A 23,089-nucleotide genomic window follows, 5' to 3' on the forward strand; every position below is an offset into this window, starting at 1 on the left:
GCTCTCACAGCAGCTTCTTGGACGAGAAGCAAAACGTCTTCAGAGAAAAACAAGAAAGTCCAGTTGCCTCCTGAAAAAGCACCTTTGGGACAACCATGACCTGGATGACTGAGAATCTCTACAGACTTTTAGCTCTGGAGTTCTTTCTGAAGGGATTAAAAAGTAAGAGCCTTAAACATTCAGGGAAGATTTATAAAGTCAGTTTATTTACATAATTATATGATTTCTATTTTTTTAATATTCTGGGGAAATTATTTTCTTACCACCTTTCTTTATGAGCATGGTCTCACTCTCAGTTCTACAATAGCTGTTGTTCAAAAAGATCTACTGGGAAAATAATTCAATGCGTATCAAGAATATCCAGGAACACATCATTTTTAAATAGAACAAATTGTAATATGGAAATTAAATCCATCTTTGATATTCTCTGTTACCAGTCTGTCAATCTGACTATTCATATAATATCAGAGATAGAAACAATAGTTCAATTGGAGTGTCATAGGGGGGAAAACCCATCACTGATATAATGAAAAGGAAAAGGATGTTCCAGTGACATCAATCTCTGAATGCATGCAATGGTTATTCAATTCATTTTTCTGAAAGCTAACAACCAGTGGCTGATTAGGAAATATGGGAACTGTTGTTTAACACATCTGGACAGTGTCAGCTTGGAGAATCTTACCTCATGAATGAGATGTTAAATTATACCTTATATTTGTTGAGTTCAACAACTAATTAATGAGTTCATTGATTTCCTAAATCACAAAAATCATCTTTTTTTAAAAGGTTATGAATCTGTATTTTTTAATCTTCACAAACATTTGTTATTAGTTAATAAGAAATGCCAGTTCGGATTCAGTAGCATTTCAGAGCAGGATGAACCATTTATTTCTTCAGGAATTACTCCAACATGCCTTTTCTCTTCACATTTTCTTGAAAGGTTCCTCCTTCCTCCTTCCTTCCCTCCTTCCTCCAGCATCTCTTTTTCTTTCTGGGGGTGGGGGAGTATCCTAGAGGGATTTTCTTTCTTTTGCACAGAATACAAAAAAACCCCTTCAGGATCAGCTAGAAGCATATATTCCTTATCCTTTCTGTGCTACTCTTGCCTCCTTTTTGATCACCTCTACATTGTCACTGAAAATTGCTAATGTCAAAACTTGCTAGTTGCTATTAAAACAAGGAACTGTATGAAATAGAAAAAAATACATTCACAAAGCCTTATGCTTTAATTTTGACATAAGATTAAAAAAATAAGATTATAACTTTGCCATGAAATTATCCTCAGTTGGCCAACCTTGATAGATCCTTAGTCCTATCGCAATTGATAGAAACACACACACCCTCCACTTCCTCTGATAGATGGAGATAAATCAATGTCAGAATCACCCACTTCATGATGTACAGGGTCTTCATCAATATGATCCAGAAATTGCATGCAGAGTTATTACTGTTGTGTCCCTAGCTTTCTCTTCCCAATAGCTGCCCTCTCTTGAATTTTTTTGTTTACTTTTGGTTACCTATATGATTATTCATACCAAAAATCTACATTTGTTTTGTTGTGTTGGATAGAAGGGCAATTTTTAAATTAGATTCAAATGTATGTGCCCTAAGCTTTTAAAAAAACAAAACAAAAGAAGTTGAGTGATTTTAAAAGTTTTGTTAAGAAAATAACAAAGAAAATCTGTGATAAGTTATCAATTAGCCATAATATAATCAGCTCCCTTGAAAGCTGTTCTCAAATGTTTCAGAAGTAATAAAGGACAAATTAGCTGCTGTGACAAGTACTTAGCAAGTTCAGTTTCTGTTTGAGTTCAACAATTATCAAAAATAAGTAAGTCAAAGCCAGATAACCTTGGGAACTATGCTAATTGATAAAGAGTTGGATCCAAGCATAAGTAGAACTATTGAAATCTTAATTTACTAAATCCCATTAATTTGAGATCATTAATTCATTCACTAATGCACTGTTTATAAATAACCTTTTCATTAAAACAAATTTCAAGGCATTTTATTGTAAATGTTTGATATTAAATTGTGTTAAGTTCAACCCTAGTCTTTCTGGTTGATCCATGTTTGAAAGACGAGATATCTTATTCATACAGACAGGAGGTTGAACAACTAGCCTTGTGGTGCAACCAGAATAGAGGTGGTATTCAGCCAGTTCTGACCGGTTCTGGAGAATTAGTAGCGGAAATTTTGAGTAGTTCAGAGAACTGGCAAATAGGCTGGCCCCGCCCCCACTGCCTCCCAGTCTCCCAGCTGACCTTCTTTTGTTACCTTGAACAGGAGAATGGAGCTGTAAAGCAGGTTAGTGGGGTGGGGAGGGAATGGGGATTTTGCAGTATCCTTCACCTGCCACGCCCACAAAGCCACACCATGCCCACAAAGCCCACTCACAGAACCGATAGTAAAAAAAAATTGAACCCCACCACTGAACCAGAACAATCTTGAACTAAATACACACAAAACTGTAGAAATGGTGGTGGATTTCAGAAGAAAATCTCCTATGCTACCACCTCTTAGATAACACAGTGTCAACAGTAGAGTCCTTCAAGTTACTAGGTTCTATCATATCTCAAGACTTAAAATGGACACCTAACATCAAAAACATCATCAAAAAAGCACAACAGAGAATGTTTTTTCTGCGCCAACTCAGAAAGTTCAAACTGCCCAAAGAGCTGCTGATTCAGTTCTACAGAGGAATTATTGAGTCTGTCATCTGCACGTCTACAGCTGTCTAGTTTGACTCTGCAACCAAACAAGACAAACACAGACTTCAATAGATAATTAGAACTGCGGAAAAAACAATTGCTACCAACCTGCCTTCCATTGAGATATAATGTACGAGTCAAAAAGAGGGCTGTGAAAATATCCAAAGACCCCTCACATCCTGGACATAAATTGTTTCAATTTCTACCCTTAAAACGACGCTATAGGGCACTGCACACCAGAACAACTAAACACAAGGACAGTTTTTCCCCCGAATGCCATTACTCTACTTAACAACTAATTCCCACGACACTGTCAAATAATTTACTAAGACTGTATTACTATTATTTTTGTCTTCCTTACTATATCTATCTCTTCCAACTTATGACTATAACCATATTGCTTGTATCTTTCAATTTATATTGTTTTTAATTGTTTCCTAATACAATGTGATCGCTTATTAGTAACCTTGACTATCACTAAGTGTTGTATCTTTTTATTCTTGATGAATGTATTGCAGTGACGTGCGGTGAAGTTTATGGCTAGTGAGGCAGCAATTTTTTTAGACTTGTGGACTTCAACTCCCAGAATTCCACAGCCAGGCATGCTCAGTTCCGATTTAAAGCAACAGCTTTAAACTTATTTAAATAGGTTTTCTTCCTTCTTTTTCTTTTTCTTTTACCTTCCCCTCCTTCCTCCCACTCTCCCCCCTCCCCCCTCTCAAACACACAAACACACACACACACACACACACACACACACAGAAGTTAGATTATAGTGTTTAATTCCATGTAGCTGATTTCTAGGGCAAAGGAGGAGTTATTTTTGCCCTGTCCAATGACATTTTCTTTGATAAAAGGGACGGAAAGATGGTCTTTGGGTTCCCTCCTTGAATGAGAGAATCCGTTTTAGTCAAAACGTTCAAATGTAATAAAATGATCTTCCTGTCTCGATCTATTTCATTGGAAAAGATGCCCGCCTGAGGAAAGAGCCTTTCACGTCTCTGAAAGCCAGCCCAGGGTGGGATCTCTCCAGGATGGGCGCAAGACCGATCCATGTTCACCAGCAAAGGGCAAAACTCTCTTCCATGGCCTCATTTCCCACCCGAAGCTTCCCTGTTTCTTCTCCATTCTTTTGCTTTCCGCAAAAACAGGGACGCGCTTTGGGAAGGTGGGAGCCCAGAGGAGCCCACCGGAGCCCGCACCGCCCGCTCTGGAAGCCAAACTGCCGGCCAGGACTTCCCAGCTCAGCTGCTTCCCGGGCAGGTGGCGCCTGCCAGACGGGATGACAGGAGCTGTGAGGGATGCACGGGCTCCAGGGGCTCTGAGCGTCCACCTGCCTGAGCTGTGCCAGGGGTGAAAGAAAGCGCTTTAGGCAGTGGGGTGTCAGGGGAGAGGATAGAATCTCTCCTCCTCTCGCCCGACACCTCACTGACTAAAGTGCTTTCTTTCGCCCGTGGAAGAGCTCAGGCGGGCGAAAGGAAGCGCTTTAGTCAGCGGGGTGTGGGCGAGAGGAGGAGAGAATGCCTGAGCATTCTCTCCTCTCCCCGGACACCCGATTAAAACGCTTTCTTTCACCCGCGGAAGAGTTCAGGCGTGCGAAAGAAAGCGCTTTAGACAGCGGGGTGTGGGCGAGAGGAGGAGAGAATGCCTGAGCATTCTCTCCTCTCTCCGGACACCCGACTAAAACGCTTTCTTTTGCCCGCGGAAGAGCTAAGGCGGGCAAAAGAAAGCGCTTTAGTCAGCGGGGTGTGGGGGAGAGGAGGAGAGAATGCCTGAGCATTCTATCCTCTCCCCTGACACCCCACTGACTAAAGCGCTTTCTTTCCCTCGCGGCAGAGCTCAGAGCTTTAGAGGCTTTTTTAAACAGGCAGTCATTCACGGTGAGCTAGCTAACCTCACTTCAGCACTCGCCTTTTCCCGTTTACATTTTTTTTCCTTTTCATGATTGACAGTGGTGAGGCTCTGCCTCCCCTGCCTCCCCTGACTGCATGTCACTGAATTATATTGTATTCTCCTTATGTACATTGAGAGTATATACACCAAAGACAAATTCCTTGTGTGTCCAATCACACTTCGCCAATAAAGAATTCTATCTTTTATTTAATGTGTTCATTAGTACATGATGAGAAAGAGAGAGGGAAATTATAAAGTCACACTTTAATTCTTTAAGTATTTTTAATATGTATTTATGTATTTTAAATACTTCTAACTTTAGAACCTGTTCAGTGTTGATTTCAATGTACAAGTTTAAGAAACTGTTAGAAGATACCTGTCCAATTGCCATATATTTCATTTAGAGATCTGTGAAAGCATGCTGTCATATTTGCTGCAATGTGCATACTGTAAACTTTATTCTGTGAATTGGAATCCTGCTTTATTAAGGTCTTTAATTGTATGAGAAAGTTTTGGGATACTGTACTCATAATTAAATAATGTAATAAATATTACTTTAAATAATAGCGCTACAAATAATAAGATAGTTCCACTGAGCCATTGGGAGTTAATATTGACCACTTTGAGGAACTCTATCTACACTTTACAACATAGTTCTCTATTACTATCTAATATACATTGACGTTTTCTTCTTAAACATCATGTTCTTCTACTTATCTATTTTTTCTTCTCTGTTGTTACATTTAACAGCCATCAGGTGGCGATCTTGCTCCTTTTGAAGTAGTTCTTTTCCCCATTCCTTTCTCTGGAGGTCCATTCCTTCTGCTGTCTTTTTTTTCTCCCTTTGCTTCTGAACTTCTCTGTTTGCCTCTCCTTCTATATTTATAGCTGGGTCAAGGTTGTTGTTTATTGGCAATTCTGACCTGCAAACCCTGGGGGAAAGGCTCAAATGGGAGGGAAAGAAAGAAAGTGCTTGCAATGTCTACAATAGACTGTCTCTGAGTTGTGGGTGCTCTGTCACCAGATGGGCCATTGAACTAAAAAAAATCTCTAGGTCCCCTTTAAATGTGAATATGTTCAAAATCCAAATGTCAAAATATTGAATTTGCTCCTTAAAATGCTGAAATGTCAAAGTTCTGCATCTGAGGCTGTTTTTAAATTAAAAAATGTTTGTTCAAATACTGTTGTTAATGTGCAATAAAGCAAGAAAGACTAATTTGAATTGGAAATCTTTTCCCGATTTCTTCTTCTGACGTTTCTGTTCAGTCCAGCCCTGCTAGAGTGGAGCAGTCGATTTCATATGCTCCGCCGCTGGAAGGAAACATGCAGACAACTGGAGAAGAGACTTCATCAAGTATACCAGTGGCAGGAAAAGATTCAAACTTCCCCAAATAAAAAGGCAACTCCCTTTTTAGAGAAACAGAATCAGCAATTTGTAGATCAAACAATCTACCAAGGGAGGTATATTGTCTCCAACATGCAAAGATGAAAGAGGTGACAGAGAGGCTTACCAAAATAAGCAAACCCACAGATTATAATCCCTTTCCCCTCTTTCACATTAGGACAAACACCCTGAAAATAATAGCAAGGGAGTATGAAGCAGCTAAACAGGAAAGCTATACTCGTAGATTATTCAAGCCCTTAACCACCAGTGTGCATCTCTACATCATATGGCCTGCTATGGATCCTGTCAGTCAAAGAACTCTGATTGTTGGGATCCAGAAGAGACTTCTGTGCCCTAAAACCCACTTCCTGGAACATGGTACCTCCCAGGGTGAGATTTGTCCCCACCTCCTATCCTTCAGCAAGAGGTTGAAGACCTGACTCTGTCAAATGGCCTGGGGATCCAATGAAGGAATACTGTTATGTCCACGCAGGCACGAGCAGAGGCTTTTCCTACTGCCATGCAATTGCAGGATGTATTTTAAAGTTATTGGTTAATTGGCTGAAAGCTTCCCTTAAAAGGAGCTGTCGGTCATAAACTGGATGTTGGTTTATAATCTGCTCCTATCTTGAATAAACAGCATTGTTGGAATGTGGCTCCTCGTCTGTTCCCCACGCACAACATTGCATTGGCGACGAAGGTGGGGATTCCTGGGCTCAGAGCCAATACTGAGAACGGCTAATTGAGAGGCCACAGAAATTAAGAGGCACATGTGAATGGTGACTGTTTCATTTTGGAAAGATAATAGCTAACCCACCACAGTTTGCACCATTTGATCCTGAAACACAGACGTGGGATCCTTACTTAATGCTTTTTGACTGTATATTAGAAGATAATGACTATACAAATATCACAGATAATTGCAAATGAGCACTTTTTTTGAGCATCTGTGGAAAAGAAATGTTTGAGACAGCAAGGGCCCTCATTGCGCCCCAACACCTTCAGACGGTTCCTTGGAACATATTATAGGGTAAACTGCAGGAACATTATGCCTCCTGACCATCTTGAATTGTTAGGAGACATGCTTTTTACCATAGGGACCAGGTGGAGGGTGAGTCTATCAGCTGTTATATGGTGGCCCTCCAGAAGGCAACTATCTACTGCAAATTTAGCAACTTACACGATGCCCTTCAAGACAGATTGGTCTGTGGGGTTCGGGATGTTCGGTTACAGAGACGATTACTGGCAAAACGAACATTAACACTACAAACAGCAGTAGAGGAGGTGGAAGCCACTGAATCATTGAATAGATTGACCAAAGAGATACAGAAGTCAGGCAGCCCCCAGGCGGCTAGAAGGAAGGCAACTGTCCATCGGGGAGAGACAGAATTGCAGGGGGACACTGAGGATGAGGAAGATAATCACACTGACATCCATCAGTTGAGGGCAGCCAACAAGGATCACAGAGTGACCGAGGATCGGAGGCTGTCCTCCTCATGCATAGGTTGTGGCAGAAACCATTCGAGAGCTACATGTCGCCATAAAAATACCAATAGCAATCAAACCGGGTTTCTGGGAAGTAGTAAAATTACATTACCATCCGTATTGCAGGATCACCCTGCCAGATGGAAGTGGATACAGGGTCGGCAACAAAAATTGTATCCTGGCAGACCCCACAAAGATTGTTGCCACACAGAGCTGAGCGGAAGCTTACGCAAAGCTTTATCCGTTTGAGAAATTATCAGGGAAATAGCATCCTTATCAAAGGAAGTGGAACATTCCACGTAGAATATAAAGATTTCTCTGTGCCACTTAAATTGGTTGTCGTAGAAGGCTCACTGCCTAACCTCCTGGGACTGGATTGGTTTGTGGCCTTGGGGTTAGGCATTACTGGGGTTCACAAAATCCTGGGAGAGACCATCAGAGAGTTGAGTAACGAGTTTGCCGATGTGTTTGATGGGAAGTTGGGAGAATATAGGGGTACCCTAAAGTGGCACCAATAAGAATGAAACCAAGAAGGGTGCCATTTGCATTAAAGCCAAGGTTGACGAACAACTGAATAAATTGATTCAACAAGGCATACTGGAGCTGGTAGACCACGCCAAGTGGGAAACTCTGATCGTGACGCTAGTGAAACCAGATGGGTCGGTCCGGATTTTTGCTGATTATAAATGTACTTTGAAAAGGGCTCTTCAACAGAATGCATATCCGCTACCAGTGGTGCAGCATTTGTTACATTCGTTGGGGGAAGGTAAGATTTTTGCAAAGTTAAATCTGGCCCAAGCTAACCAACAGCTCCCTGTGGACGATGCCACTGCAGAAGCCCAAACTATTATAACGCATCGGGCGCATTCTGTTGTCATTGCCTTCAGTTTGGGGTAAGTGTGGCCCCAGGTTTGTTCCAAAGCCTGATGGAACAGTTGTTACACGGCATCCCTGGGGTTTCCCCTACTTTGATGATGTGCTCATATCTGCTGCCAGTAAACCTGAACTATTTGAATGACTGCAACTAGTGTTACAAAGATTCCAAGAGGCTGGGCTAAAGGTAGAGGAAGAAAAGTGTAAAGTAGCATTAAATCAAATCGAGTTTCTGGGTTACTTGGTTGATGTGTCTGGATTGCACCCTACCAAAGAGAAAGTACAAGCAATACATTCTGCGCCAACACCAAAGAATAAGATGGAACTCCAGGCCTTCTTGGGACTTCTCAATTTCTATAATGTGTTTTTGCGACAGAAGGCATCTGTGGCCAAGCCACTACACCAGCTGTTAGGAAAAAAGGCTCTGTGGGTTTGGGGACACAGAGAAGCGGCCACATTTGTGGGGGTGAAAAAATTAATTTCCTCGAACAGTGTCCTAGTCCAATATAATGAACACCTGCCATTAGTCCTGATGTGCGATGCATCCCCATTTGGAGTTGCGGGAATTTTAAGTCATCGCCTTCCAGACAATCATGAACCTCCAATAGCATTCTTTTCTAGGACGCTATCATCAGCTGAGAGGAACTATAACCAACTTGTTAAAGAGGCATTGGCTGCAGTTGCAGGTATTAAGAGATTCCATGAATATGTTTATGGAAGGAAATTTGATTTAGTACCAGATCATAAACCACCGCTGGGACTAATTGCAGGGGACCGGCAAACATCACAGGTCCTGTCCCCAAGGATGACGCACTGGACAGAGTTTTTAGCAGCATATAAGTATAGACTTATACATCAACATGGCACGGAACTGGGCCATGCTGATGGCCTAAGCCATTGTCCGCTACCAAATCTAGTGGAGGATCCAGCTCCAGGAGCATCGGTATTGCTGATAGAGACTATGCCATCAAAACTGGTTACAGCTGCGGAAGTAGCAAACCAGTCAAGAAAAATCAAATGGTAATGCAAGTGTTAAACTGGGTGTGGAGGGGATGGCCTAAAGAGACAGAAAGTGTAGAGTTTAAGCCATTCCGTGCAAGGCAGTATGAACTTTCTGTGCAAAAGGGTTGTCAGTTCTGGGGGGACCGGGTAGTGATGCCTTCAAGGCTAAGGAAATCACTGCTCATGAAGGCCACCCTGGGATCGTAAGGATGAAGGCATTGGCTCATAGCTATCTGTAGTGGCCAAATATAGATAGATACATCACGGAGTAGGTAGCATTGTGCCAAACATGCCAGGAATTGACCGGCATCTCCTGCAGCACCACCACGGGACTTGGAAACACTGAAAGGCCCCTGGTCTCCTCACATTGATTTTGCAGGGCCAATAAATGGAATGTCTTTTCTAATTTCTAAGTCGATGCCTATTCCAAATGGCTGGAGGTGGCCATGTTGAGGTCAGCTACGATGGATGCTGTTATCAGAGTATTAAACAAAATGTTTGCAACAAAGGGGTTGCCGGACATGTTGGTATTGGACAATGGGCCTCAATTTATGGCAACTGCATTCAAGGTATTCCTAGCAAATCAAGGAATACGTCATGCCTTTGTTGCGCCATTTCACCGTGCAAGTAGTGGACTGGCGGAACGAATGGTGTGAACGACAAAAGAGGCGTTGACTCGGATGGGCCTCGGGGATTATCAGGAGAAACTTAATAAGTATTTGTTCAACCAACACATCACTCCCTGTAGGAGCCCAGCCAAATTACTTATGGGTCGCCGCCAGTGATCAAACATAGAATACATCCAGATCATTCGATAGAAACCCTTTCAGACTGGGAAAATATAATCAGAACATTTGGGCAAGGTGACCGAGTATATGCCTGAAATAATACCAGTCAACCTCTATGGGTGCCGGTACATATCACAGAAGTCATGGGTCCCTCTTCATATTGGGTGGAGCTCGAGGATGGATGACAGTGGCGCTGATATATTGACCAGCTTCGGAGTCGTGCAGTGGGGACAGTTGCTAAGGAACTGGGGAGGGGATCCAGAAGAGCAAGAGGGACGACAATGCAGGGAAATGGTATTGGAAGGGCTGAGTCCAGTGCAGAATGAAGCACCTGTTATTGAGGGTCCACTGCCATGGACTCCACCTTGCTCTTCTTCATCTCCAGCTGAGGGATATGCCCAGTGCCGGATGTATTTTAAAGTTATTGGTTAATTCGCTGAGATTAAAAGGAGCTGTCAGCCGGAAACTGGATGTTGGTTTATAGTCTGCTCTTATCTTGAATAAACAACATTTTTGGAATGTGGCTCCTTGTCTGTTCCCCACACACAACATTGCATACTGAAAGTGGCTACTAGATTGATAGCAAACCCACCTCTCCTCCCCAGTATTCCCTGCTTTCTCCCTCCCATTTTTTAAATCTTATATTACTGTGTTTTCATTGTTTATTTGATTGTTTCACTTTTTTGCTACCGTTAGGCTTACACTTCTTTTCATTTTTTTTTGTTTTTACTGTTGTAAGCTACCTAGCATAGCCCTGCAGCAAGATAGGCAGCAAATAAATTTATCAAATAAATAAATATGCCCAAAGATAGCTTCAAATAGAAGAGAAAAGGCAACTCCAAGTCAGCATCTTTTAAAAGTTTAGAAGACACCTCCACTCATGGTTTTCATTTTTATAAAGTTAGGCTTAAAAGTCTTTTCATTCTTCCATTTGTTTTCTTCCCACCACACTTTGAGTAATAAGTCATATGGAGTTTATCAGCCATACATCTATATATTCAGACGCATTGCTCACTGTTTTTCTTCTAACTCTCGGTGAACTGCATTAAGTGGAGGGAAAACTAAATTACGTTTATGGAGGTTTCTGCAAAAAATGAGATATTCCTTCTCATTGTGTACATTTTAGAGATGATCCCACTTACGTTAGTACTCATGAAAAGGTGTTGATGTGGAATATTCTCCACACTGTAGACTCTTCAGTATTATAATCTATCATTGCATAATTTCATAGCAGCAATCAGTGCTCTAATGTGACATATAAAAGGATGTGAAAAGGGTTGCATGAAAACCACAATGTACAGCCATTTTCTTAAAATCATAGATCAATAAAGGAAGCTGTAATTTTCTAGCAAAATTGATGACATGCTGTTGCTTGTCTTGGTGTATGCTCAGTATGTACTCTCCTGATTTGATCCCCACAAAAAACTAGCCTATAGGTTTTCCTTCTTTCTTATTGAATTTAAAGGAATTATTAGGACCAATATTTAATTTTATTTCTATATTTAAAAAGGAACTCTTTGGTTGCAGTTTTGTCTATTCAAGGCAACTACACAAAGAATGTAATTATAAGATGATGTAAGAATATTAAAAATATTAATAAGATATTATATAGTCTTTCTTTAGCTCCTGGAATAGGGATAGATTTAAAAAATAATAAATATAAGAATTCTGTTGTTCAAAGAAAACATTGAGATGCCATATTTCTTCCAACTATCTCTCCTGTACCATGTTGTCAAGTTGGCCAAGTAAAAATTCACTCATAAGACTGTCCTTTGCATCATCATTCTTTATTTGCTTCCAGTTAATTTGGGAAGGAAACCAATTTTGACTTATAATCACTTTTAGTGGAAGATTTTTGCATATGTAAAGCCCTGGAAAAGACTCTTGGATATGTTTATGCTGCTGTTGCAAAGCCAACTCGGTTGTTGCCAAAGTCGTACACAGAGTAGTAGGACATGAGGAAGACATCACCAAGAATCCACAGAGGCTGCCCATTCTGGGATGGCAAGTAAGTAGGCATGATGCCAATCTGGCAATAGTCACTAGAACGCTGTTGAGAAAAAGACATATACTGCATTAAAACATTTGGGCTAAGACAAAATATCAGAAATAACCCAAAGCAGTTAACTTGAGAAAGCAAAGTTTAACTCTCAGTATTCCAACTCTCTATAGTTGTAATCACCTATAACTGCCAAGATTTTTAATCCTTTACCTTTACCTTTATTTCGATTTTTATACCGCCCCCTCTCCCCAAAGGGACTCGGGGCGGTGTACAGTCAAATGAAATAGATAAAATGGACTATCCACTATTCTGCAAACTTCATTTTAAAGAATATGTTTTTAGGCCTGCTCAGTTCTTTATTACTCAATTCCCTACAAGAAAAGTATGATCTAAAGTTCAATATATGGACCACCAGGAGACAAACTGTTGGCCTCAATTACCCAAACCTCCCAAATATTTATTTTTAAATGCCCCAATGCTTTACACCATTCTACACCTTCTGGTGCCCCATATCTTTTTTATATACCATAGTATCTTGCCAACTTTTTTAGCTCCTTTCTTCAGCTTTCCCATGAAGGCTTCTCAAAGTCATGTTCTCTGCTTTTCCATAGGACAGCAAGGAGAATAAAATGTCATGAAGAGATTCAACTGTGCTATGCCTTTCTCTAGAGCAGTTGTAAATGACTGATACATGGTAATTTCAGATACCTAAGACCAACATGGAAACAGCTATTGAAAAGAATGACCTACCTGAAGGACATAGGCAGATGGGCTCAGGGGGAAATAAACTCCATTGATGACAAATGTGATGGTCGGCAAGTTCTGAATGTTATTGCAGCTAACCACAAACTATAGAATAGGAAAGAAAATATAGAGAAAATGTACAAAAACCATAATTTCAATATTCTAAGGGATAAACTAGACAGTAAATAAGTAAGTAGATTACACAACATCCTGATCCCCTTCTGATTTTGATTTAGCCTTAAGAAAAAAACCAACTCTTCCCTATACTGGCAGATGGATGGGAGCTGAACCTCCCCTAGCATCTTCTTTGGTTTGGTTTGACAAAAGCTAAACTAAGAACTAGTAACCATATATGGTAGGTCTTGCCAGATAGCTGTACAGTTTCCTTCCTCCCATCCCACCTCACAATTCTCATTGCCTAGATAAATGAAATGAGTATTAAGGGAGTCTGTTTTTGCATCATCATATATTGGATTCATTTGGGAAATATTTTCATACCCACAATAAGAATATCCCAGGCCTCTTGCTGATATTTAGGATTGCCAGTTGCACTCAATATTCCCTGTCCCTGCATATAGCAGCTTTCCCCTACCTGGCCATAGTTGTTTTGCTGGGCTCCAATGTGCTGCATCAGGGAGTCAAAGAACTGCCCAGGAACAGTGAGGAAGGATGTTCCGGTATCCACAATCGCCTGGCACCCCTGGCTGCACCAGTTGGTGACCTGGTTGTCGACCATGAATCTAGAGAAAGAAAGTCCAGAAATATTTGCTGTCATATTGTTCTTCCACAATTGTTCAACAGATATTAAGTGGCATCACCAAAACAGGAGCAGCTGTGGTTATTTTTGTATAAACTCAGATTGTTCTTTTACCCTGGTTTTTTTCTTGCCCTGAGTCATGGGGGGAAGGGGGTTGCTTCCAAAGAGGAAAAAAAAGATTACCCTGTTTTCCCAAAAATAAGACCTGGCCAGATAATAAGTCCAATCTAGCTTTTGAGCACATTTGCTAAAATAAGCCCTCCTCTGAAAATAAGTCCTTCTCGAAAATATTGCAACACAACATCAGCCATGAAGTGACCATGCTTTTTGCCTCCTCCACCTCAAAAATAATAAGAGTTACCCATAAATAAGCCCAAGTGTTTATTTGAGGGGTCAGAAGAAAATAAGTCCCTGTCTTATTTTCGGGAAAACAAAGTAGTGTCCCAGAAATAAAAGCAAGCTGGAAAGGCGTATTTTTAGAATACAAAATTAATGACTGCTGACCAGCAGCTACTAGTAGAATCAGAGATGCATTGGTGTAGGAAGCCAGAGGTTCTTCTGCTGACTGCCAGCAGACTGCAATTTGAAAGTTCAAATCTCACCAGGCTCAAGGTTGACTCAGTCTTCCATCCTTCCAAGGTTGGTAAAATGAGGACCCAGATTATTGGGGGCAATATGCTGACTCTGTAAACTGCTTAGAGAGAGCTGTATAGCGCTGTGAAGCAATATATAAGCCTAAGTACTATTGCTATTACGTTCAATTGGATACCTCTCTATTTAATACTTTCGCCTTCTGTCATATCAAAAACTACCAATTGCAACATTCTGAGTGGTTCTGGGGCCCCACTGGTGTCCTTTGACATAGCGATTTCAAAATCCCATCTCCAAGGAATTATTCCTCATATAAGACTTAAGATTCTGTTGGTTTTCCATCAGGCTCTTCGATAAACATTACTTCTAAAAACAACCTTACCTATCAACTGCAATTTGCCAGTACATGGCTTGGGTGACTGGACTCCAGTTAATATGACCAGTGTAGAGACTGGAATCAGTTCCTCCGAATATAAGTGAACCACCGTCCTCCGTGCTTGGCTTCCTAATAAGATCAATGGAGAAAGTCAGAAAGACAGTCTTATTGAGATATATTGCTGGTTCATACCAAAGTTTCCTTTTTTAGCTGACTAACGGACCTGCGTGTGAGGGGCTTTTCACTGCGACATCGATCTGGCCATGCCCACCTCATCCACGCTCACCCTGCCCCCCCCAGGTCAAATACAACCCTGATGTGGCCGTCAATGATATTGAGTTTGACACCCCTGGCTTTGTGCCAAGAAACAGTATCATGCAACCCCAGAAACAGAAGTGTCTGTTTAGATAATCCATTCTCACTATCTGGAGTAGAATTCAGTTTAAATCAGGTTTACATTGGTTTAAACCAGTCATGAATGGTCGCTCACTATGATCTCCTTTAACAAATCTGTTGTAGAGGAGCCCAGCACCTCTCTGGGTATTTGGTTAACTATCAAACTGCTCTTATAGTTAAGAAATGTTTCAAAATACTAATCTGGAATCTGACTCTGATATCTTAAAACTATTGTCCAGGATGACAGTTAATAGGTCTTTTCATTTCTCTGTATCCACCCTGAAAAGTGCTAAAGAGAAATGTGAGATCATCCGGCAAATCAGGAGCTACACAGAGTAAAGGACAAGTATGATAAGGTAAAAAATAATACTTTCTGTCTTATATCAGTAATTTCAAGAACCATTTTTAAAACTCTAAAGCAGGGGTCTCCAATCTTGGCAACATTAAGACTTGTAGACTTCAACTCTGGAACTTGAAGTCCACAAGTCTTAAAGTTGCCAAAGTTGGAGACCCCTGTTCTAAAGAACTCCTAAATCACCCTGAGAATAATGTAGACAAAGTAGACTCTATTTTAATCGGGGGGGGGGGAATTATCAAGCAACTGGAGGAGCATTTTTTTCATAATTTTAAAAGAAAGGCTTGAGCAGCATTTCAAGGCTAGGACTCAGTAATTCTTTAGAGCGGCTGAGACTTTAATGATCACTACCAAAAGTTTCTGTGTTCAAATCTCTATCCTGCCATAAACTGATAGGACGTTTTTTAGAATAACCATTCTTCCTCAGTGCTACCTAGTATTGGTACTACATAGCAATGTAAAGTTGATATATTCAAAAACTTCCCTCTCTCTGTCTACCTTTTAAATTAATATGAAGAAGTGCTTTTGTGGATCTGAAATGTGTAATCCAAAGAGAATCTACTATAAATATCTTACAGAAACCTCCACTGGATAGCTTTCTAAAACAGATATGTAATGTGAGAAACCAAAGGTCAAAAAGACCCTGTGATCTTAAGTTGTCCATCTCCCCATAGAAAGGTATAGACGACAATTGAGAAACAATCATTGTAGTAAACCGAAACAGCCACATTAAAACAAGAAAGGTAGAAAAGACTTCATACTCACCGACTCAGGTAAAAGCTGAAAAGAGGAGAATCAAGTAGATTCTCCTGCATCATTCTTTGTATTACAGTAGTGGCACCACCAGAAGAAAGGTCAGGATAGGCCAAGCCCAGGATGCCATCATATTTCGAATAGAGGAAAGCAGTGCCAGGCTCAGTTTCACTTAGGCCAAATTCTTGATTGGTAATAGAAATGCCTTGGATCTACAAAGGAACAGGATGAGTCAAAAGATAGGAAAAGTATACAGCACAATAGCCTAACCGAAGTCCAGAAAATTGAAATTATTGATAGCTAAGCTATTTTGTTGTAATAGAGGAATAATTCACTGGGCAGAGTATTAGAGGATGGGAAACCTGTCTAACATCGTGGTCAATTGATCATGAAATATATTAAAAAGATTTTCAAAATGTTAGCCTTTTTGATATAAATGGATAGATTCAACAAGAGAACCCTCATTCAAGTTTTCTTATATTTTCAAATGTTCAACACATAAATATGCAATCAACTGGAAGAGCTAATGTCATGAGAAGGGTGTTCGCAATGAACCAAAATAGATACTTGGATGTAGAAAAGAGAGAAGACAAGTTATTTGGGGCTCTCAGAGCAAGAGGCTAACACTGGTTGAATTCCTATTCTGTACCAGCTCCTAGTATTTTCCCCTCTCACAACAGTGAAGGTGTTGTGTTGCCCAGTCCTCTATCCAATGATCTTTGGAAAAGATTGGAAGGTGCTTTTGATATTCCCTTTGTGCCATCCACATCAACCAGCTAGCAGCTCTCCCTTCTTCGCCCATCAAAGTCTCGGCAGCAATATAAGGAAATTATCTAAACCCCATGATACTTCAGCAGAAGGTAAGACCAGTGGAAATGCCCCAATCTCTCTCTACATCTATGACATTTAAGTATTTGCAGGCTTGAATGTTTTCAAGATTCAGTTCATTACTAACTATCATTATCATTTTGATTTCAGTCACTGACCAATAATGTCCTTGTGCTAGGAATATAAAGTCAAACAAATACTTTACCGTTACAGTATCATAGCCAAGGACCCCAGTGAGACTACCACTTCCATACTGTATAGCAAAAGTTTGTCCTTTGCTGGAATAAGTAGAAGACTGACTGGGATTAAATAATGGATGGTTTCCTGGTAATGGAAATGAGAGTGGGGAGAGAAAATTTTACTTTTGAATCCACAACAAAACCAGGTTTAAATAACAGCATAATAGGTGTGGAGGACAAAAAGAATGCATATTTTTATTCTTAAATGAATGAGAAAGAATACTCACTGCAAGGGTCGCTCTGGCAATAGACGGATGGCACCCAGAGATTGGATGACCCAGTGTCAAAGAGAACCATGAATTTCTGGGGTGGAGTTCCAATAGTGATCTCTCCATAATAGAACATCTAGAAAAAGGAAACATGGTCATCATTCAGGGCTTCCACACTTGAATGTTGATAATGTAAGGACTTAGCACATCCAACAGAACATTCTGTACACACTTAAAACATATTGTTCAATATGTTTTAGGAATATTGATAGCTAAAAATGTAGAAGAAATAAAGATTTCAGAAACATGGCTTTAGAATTCCAACTGATTCTTAATAGGTTTTTTTTTAAGTAGATACTGTATAGCCACATAAGTACACTTGCAATTTAATTAGGGTTTCATACCTGCTTCATGGTTAATTGGGTACATGTAAGTGTGTTTGATGTTAGTTACCCCGATTTCCAAATTATAACACAATTGCAATTGGAACCAGGCCTATGATTTTCTCAACTAATGTAAACTCTTCCTGTCTAGTTTTCATCTTGACATAATTAGAATAGAATAATAGAGTTGGAAGGGACCTTGGAGGCCTTCTAGTCCAACCCCCTGCCCAGACAGGAAACCCTATACCATTTCAGACAAATGGTTATCCAACATCTTCTTAAAGACTTCCAGTATTGGAGCATTCACAACTTCTGGAAGCAAGTTGTTCCACTGATTAATTGTTCTAACTGTCAGAAAATTTCCCCTCGGTTCAAAGTTGCTTCTCTCCTTGATTAGTTTCCACCCATTGCATCTTGTTCTACCCTCAGGTTCTTTGGAAAATAGTTTGACTCCCTCTTCTTTGTGGCAACCCCTGAGATATTGGAACACTGCTATCATGTCTCCCTTAATCCATCTTTTCATTAAACTAGACATACCAAGTTCCTGCAACCATTCTTCATATGTTTTAGCCTACAGTCCCCTAATCTGCTCTTCTCTGCACTCTTTCTAGAGTCTCCACATCTTTTTTACATCGTGGCGACCAGAACTGAATGCAGTATTCCAAGTGTGGCCTTACCAAGGCATTATAAAGTGGTATTAACACTTCACGTGATCTTGATTTTATCCCTCTGTTTATGCAGCCTAGAACTGTGTTGGCTTTTTTGGCAGCTGCTGCACACTGCTGGCTCATATTTAAATGGTTGTCCACTAGGATTCCAAGATCCCTCTCACAGATACTACTATTGAGCAATGTACCACATATACTGTACTTGTGCATTTTGTTTTTCTTGCCTAAATGTAGAGCCTTACTCTTTTCACCATTGAATTTCATTTTGTTAGATAGTGCCCAATGTTCAGGTTTGTCAAGATCCTTCTGTATCTTAAGTCTATCTTCTGGAGTGTTGGCTATTCCTGCCAGGTTGATGTCATCTGCAAATTTAATGAGTTCCCCCTTTATCCCCTCATCCAGCTCATTGATGAAGATGTTGAAGAGTACTGGACCTAAAACAGAGCCTTGGGGTACTCCACTGCATACTTCCCTCCATGTAGATGCAGTTCCATTGAGGACTACACGTTGAGTGCAGTTGGTCAGCTAGTTACGAATCCATTTGGTGGTGATACAGTCTAACCCACATTTTTCTACTTTATCTAGTAGTAGGTTATGGTCTACTTTATCAAATGAAATTGTGATAATTTGCCTTTAATTAACCAGATACTCACATCTATGAAGTTAGCAAGGGGCTCATCAACAACATCAAAGCTATTGAAATATTTTCTGGCTGGATCATAATACTTGTGTAGAAGTGGTCCATTGACACCTTTTTCCTGCATCACTTCCCGCATGGACTTGAATTTTTTTAAGGGGACTCTGTGTGAGATAAGCAATTATGCAGAGAATCAAACTGGCAGCTCTAGACACTTCTCATATTGAGTTTTTTTCATTGAGATTTTGTAGGTGATCTAAGAGTTTACCTGGACAGAACTCAGTATCATTTAATTAGTAATGTTAACTTCTGTTTGATTCTGTCAGGGGTTAAATCTTTTCTTCATTGAGCAGGAAATCAAACTGAAGAACTCAAATGCCCCCCTTTCAACTCTATTGTTCTACAATAGGATTACAAATTTGAATAATAACACAATGTTATCTAATGTTGTCTATTCTATCAAGGAGCTGCAGTGGCACAGTGGTTTGAATGCAGTACTGCAAGCTACTTCTGCTGACTGCCAGCTGATTGCATTTTGGCAGTCTCAGCCTTCCATCTCTCTGAAGAAAAATGAGGACCCAGATTGTTGGAGGCAATATACTCTCTGTAAAACGCTTAGAGAGGGCTGTAAAGCACTGTGAAGCAGTATATAAGTCTAAGTGCTATTGCTATCAAGTGCTGGAAGCCAAGGCTGTATCTGCATAATTCCAGTTGACTAAATGCCTCCCTCCCAAAAAGGAATCTGATTCAATATTTTTGCAGAGAGAAGATGGAATGGGATGAATTATCTGCATAATGCAACACAAAAATGTATTACATCATTTCCACATAGGAAACAGAGGTGTTATTTATCATAAAAACTACGCAGGATGATTGTTACTCCTAATTTTAACAATGCATCTGGGGGTCTCCTAGGAGTTGTAATGACTTATCCTAGTGTATACATCTTTAACTGTAGTCCTACATCCCTAGGAAAAGGCTACCTAATGTCTACTTTTGAGCCAAAGCATAAAGTGAATCCAGTTAATCTTCAGCACATAAGAATAGTTTCTGAATTTGGGGATGCAATTCTTCTGCAAAAATCCTATGAAAAAATAAACGCACTGTACAGCAAGATAGCATACAAAGTGTAAATGCATACATTGTTCTAGAAACTATGCCCAAAAGCATTATGATTTCTGAATATTTTAGGAAAATGACATCCATCTGATACAGAAATGCAGTGAGCATAAAAGCATAAACATAATATATACTGGATCAGACCCCTGACTCATTTAGTCCAGCAGTAGCCAATCAACTGCTGAAGAAAGTCCATGAGTTTCCCACCAGATGGTCTCCAAAGGCAGGTACATCAAGTGCAATGTCTACTGTCCCCATGACTTCCACAAATCAATCCAAACCTTTTTTGGAGCTAGGTATGCAGACATCATTTAAGAAAGAAAACAATTAGGAGAGACAGAGAGAGAGAGAAACAAACAGATTTTTTTGAATTAAGAGAGCAACTGAAGCTGAAAGGCAATTGAAGCTATTATATAATTATGCTATACTCACTTGAAAATAGCCTCACTGAGGTGAAGGCACACTAAAGCAAGAATTAGCCACTTCATGGCCCTCTTTTCCTAAAAGCAGTTGCAAACTTGATTTTTTTTAGCTCCTGCAAGGACTTGGAACACTGGGTAAGAATGGCTATGTGAGGTTCCTTTCTTTTATACCCTGAGTTGAGGCATATTTTCATGAACATAATCCACAAAGTCATATGGGAGTCCTTATCAATGGATCATAATACTTCATACCAAGATTCTTCTCAAAAGCATGTAGAAATTTATCTTATGTAAACCTATTTAATCAGCAAAATAAATACTGTTTTCATAATATTCTAAAGGCAGAGATTGGTACTACTTCTTATCATCATATCTTCAGTTCTCTTAATTAAAATATTTCGACTTGTGACAACAATTTTGATGTGTGTTTTGAAAGATAGGCTGAAGGAAACTTTTTGTTTATAGGTCTGAATTTAAAATGGAAAAGTACATGGTCACACTGAAGTCAGATATGTAATCTATATTGTTTCCATCCAAGGCTTATCTACATCATATCAGCAGCCCAACAATTCCATGTTGTAATATTCTAAATGGAAAGGTTACATTTATTTCAGAGAAGATCCATTCTGAAATGCAACTGGAATAAGCAAGCAGAATTCGTACTCTATTTTCGGGAAATCCCGAATAATCTAAAACCCAGCATCACAATGGCAATTATCCATGGTACAGTAATTTTTACAAATGAAGAAAATATAGTAATTTTTACTATTTACTAAAAATATTAATGGTATTTTTATCATTTAAAAAAGCATTCACATTCCTTTAAATGTGAAACCTTCAAACCACACACACTAGTGAACTCACTGTGTTAGTAGCATCCCTTCCTTGTCATCCTTGGCAGCTGAAATACGGAAATGCTAAATATATTAGTTGGTCATCCCTGGATTCAGTCTCCCATAACAAAGCAAAAGGAGTGTGAGTAGAACATTATACTATAATGCAGTTGATAGTGGGGGAGGGGAGAAGACACCCAGGAAGTTTTCCTCTTCTAAATCAGATTATGTAAACATCTAATTGATAACATAATGTTGTTTATATGGATTGTCAACACTTCTTCTCATCTCAGGAAGAGATCATCCATTGTCTGTTATTACCTGAAGCCTTTAACTCCTGATGAAAGCCAGTGAGTTTAGGATCATTTGACTACAGATTCATCCATTTCTCAACTTTGCCCTTCTCTTATCTCTGACCATACTATCTCATTTTCTGCAATAAGGATGCCATGTCAATCATGTCATGCAGGGGAGTTCACTGGAGAAAGCAATTATGTTTGAAAGAGTTAGTGGTAAAACCAGGCAATCAAAGAAGACAGTGGCTGGACACTATCAAAGTGACACCAATCAGAGCATAGAAAAACTCAAAGAAATTGTGCAAGATCAGAGGATGTGGGGAGGCCAGGCCAGTTGGTGGCCCACCAAAAGAAATAACATGAATCCTAAGAACCTTCACTTAAGCAGTGGTGTGAAACAAGAGCTATTTTTTTGGCTGTCACCTCTGTTCTAACTTCTGATTTCAGACCTAAGAAAGCTTGTTTTCTGTAACTTGTGACAGACCCAGTCGGATTACATCAGTGCCTCCAGACCCAAAGGTGCTTTTTCAAAAGACAACTGGACTTTCAAGGACTTTCAAGAAAGTCCAGTTGCCTCTTGAAGAAGCATCTTCAGTACAACCTTTGGGACAACCATGACCTGGATGACTGGGAATCTCCATAGACAGTGCCTCCAGAGAACAGAGAGTTGAGGACTGGATTAATGACTTCAAGTTCAGATGGTTTGGGAAGTGAACCTAGGGGGTGCAGCAATTGCTTTCATTCTTAGGTGAAAAACTGGGGTGTGGTGAATCTGTCTTATCCTGCACATTGAAAGTAGAACTTGTCTTCTTTTGGCTATCCAGGTGAGAGTGGAATGTCCAGGGGACGATGTTGAGTGGGTTCCTTATATCACAGCTGCTAAATGCTAGGTAGAAGCACTCAAGTTCTGGAGTTTGTTAGCCAAAGGGTCCTTAGTGAAATTGTTGTTAATCCCTTTGACATGGGCAGAAAGGAAAACAAGTGACTGGACACTGCTAGGGGGAAGAGAGCAGCAGGAACACCAGGGCAAAGGGAGATACATCAAGAATGAGAATTCATGAGAATTCTGGAGGGAAATTGGTATCATTCCTGAAGTGTTTCCTGGCCCAGTTGAAAACTTAATTTCAGCTTCATTTGAGTATGTCACGATGTTAAAAAGTTTGCTAGGCCTGAACTGCCTAAACTGACACTCAAGAGTTAAACTAAGAAAGCTTTATTGCGCAGGTCATAAAACAAAATGTTATCTGAAAGTGATTTATTGCGCACGCGTTACACATTCCAAAAAAAATTTCTTCTTTGTTCGGCTGCCAGCTTGGCAGACGTAGCTTTTCATTATCAAAATGTA

General features: G+C 40.0%; 1 protein-coding gene across 1 annotated transcript; it reads right to left on the reverse strand.

Moving 5' to 3' along the window:
* Positions 1–12,017: 12,017 nt before the first annotated feature.
* Positions 12,018–20,688, reverse strand: LOC309389594 (gastricsin-like). The gene is made up of 9 exons (XM_081948146.1): positions 20,626–20,688; positions 19,091–19,238; positions 17,405–17,522; positions 17,144–17,262; positions 16,123–16,322; positions 14,613–14,735; positions 13,475–13,622; positions 12,889–12,987; positions 12,018–12,186 (listed from the first exon to the last, which is right to left on the reverse strand). The coding sequence occupies exons 1-9, from the start codon at positions 20,679–20,681 to the stop codon at positions 12,031–12,033; spliced, it is 1,167 nt and encodes a 388-aa protein (XP_081804272.1). The 5' UTR covers positions 20,682–20,688; the 3' UTR covers positions 12,018–12,030.
* Between the last annotated feature and the right edge of the window lie 2,401 nt (positions 20,689–23,089).

Source organism: Natrix helvetica (assembly GCF_964273705.1).
Source record: "Natrix helvetica genome assembly, chromosome: 3".
In the NCBI taxonomy this organism is placed as follows: domain Eukaryota; kingdom Metazoa; phylum Chordata; class Lepidosauria; order Squamata; family Natricidae; genus Natrix; species Natrix helvetica.

What these genes read in the sequence shown, in the direction of transcription:
- LOC309389594 (XM_081948146.1), bottom strand. Translation starts at nt 20,681, where the DNA reads ATGAAGTGGCTAATTCTTGCTTTAGTGTGCCTTCACCTCAGTGAGGCT. An exon ending in AGCAAAACAACTATGGCCAG is followed by an intron (nt 12,988 to 13,474) that starts GTAGGGGAAAGC and finishes CCTATTCTATAG; the next exon opens with TTTGTGGTTAGCTGCAATAA. An exon ending in CATCTGCCTATGTCCTTCAG is followed by an intron (nt 12,187 to 12,888) that starts GTAGGTCATTCT and finishes TTTTCTCAACAG; the next exon opens with CGTTCTAGTGACTATTGCCA.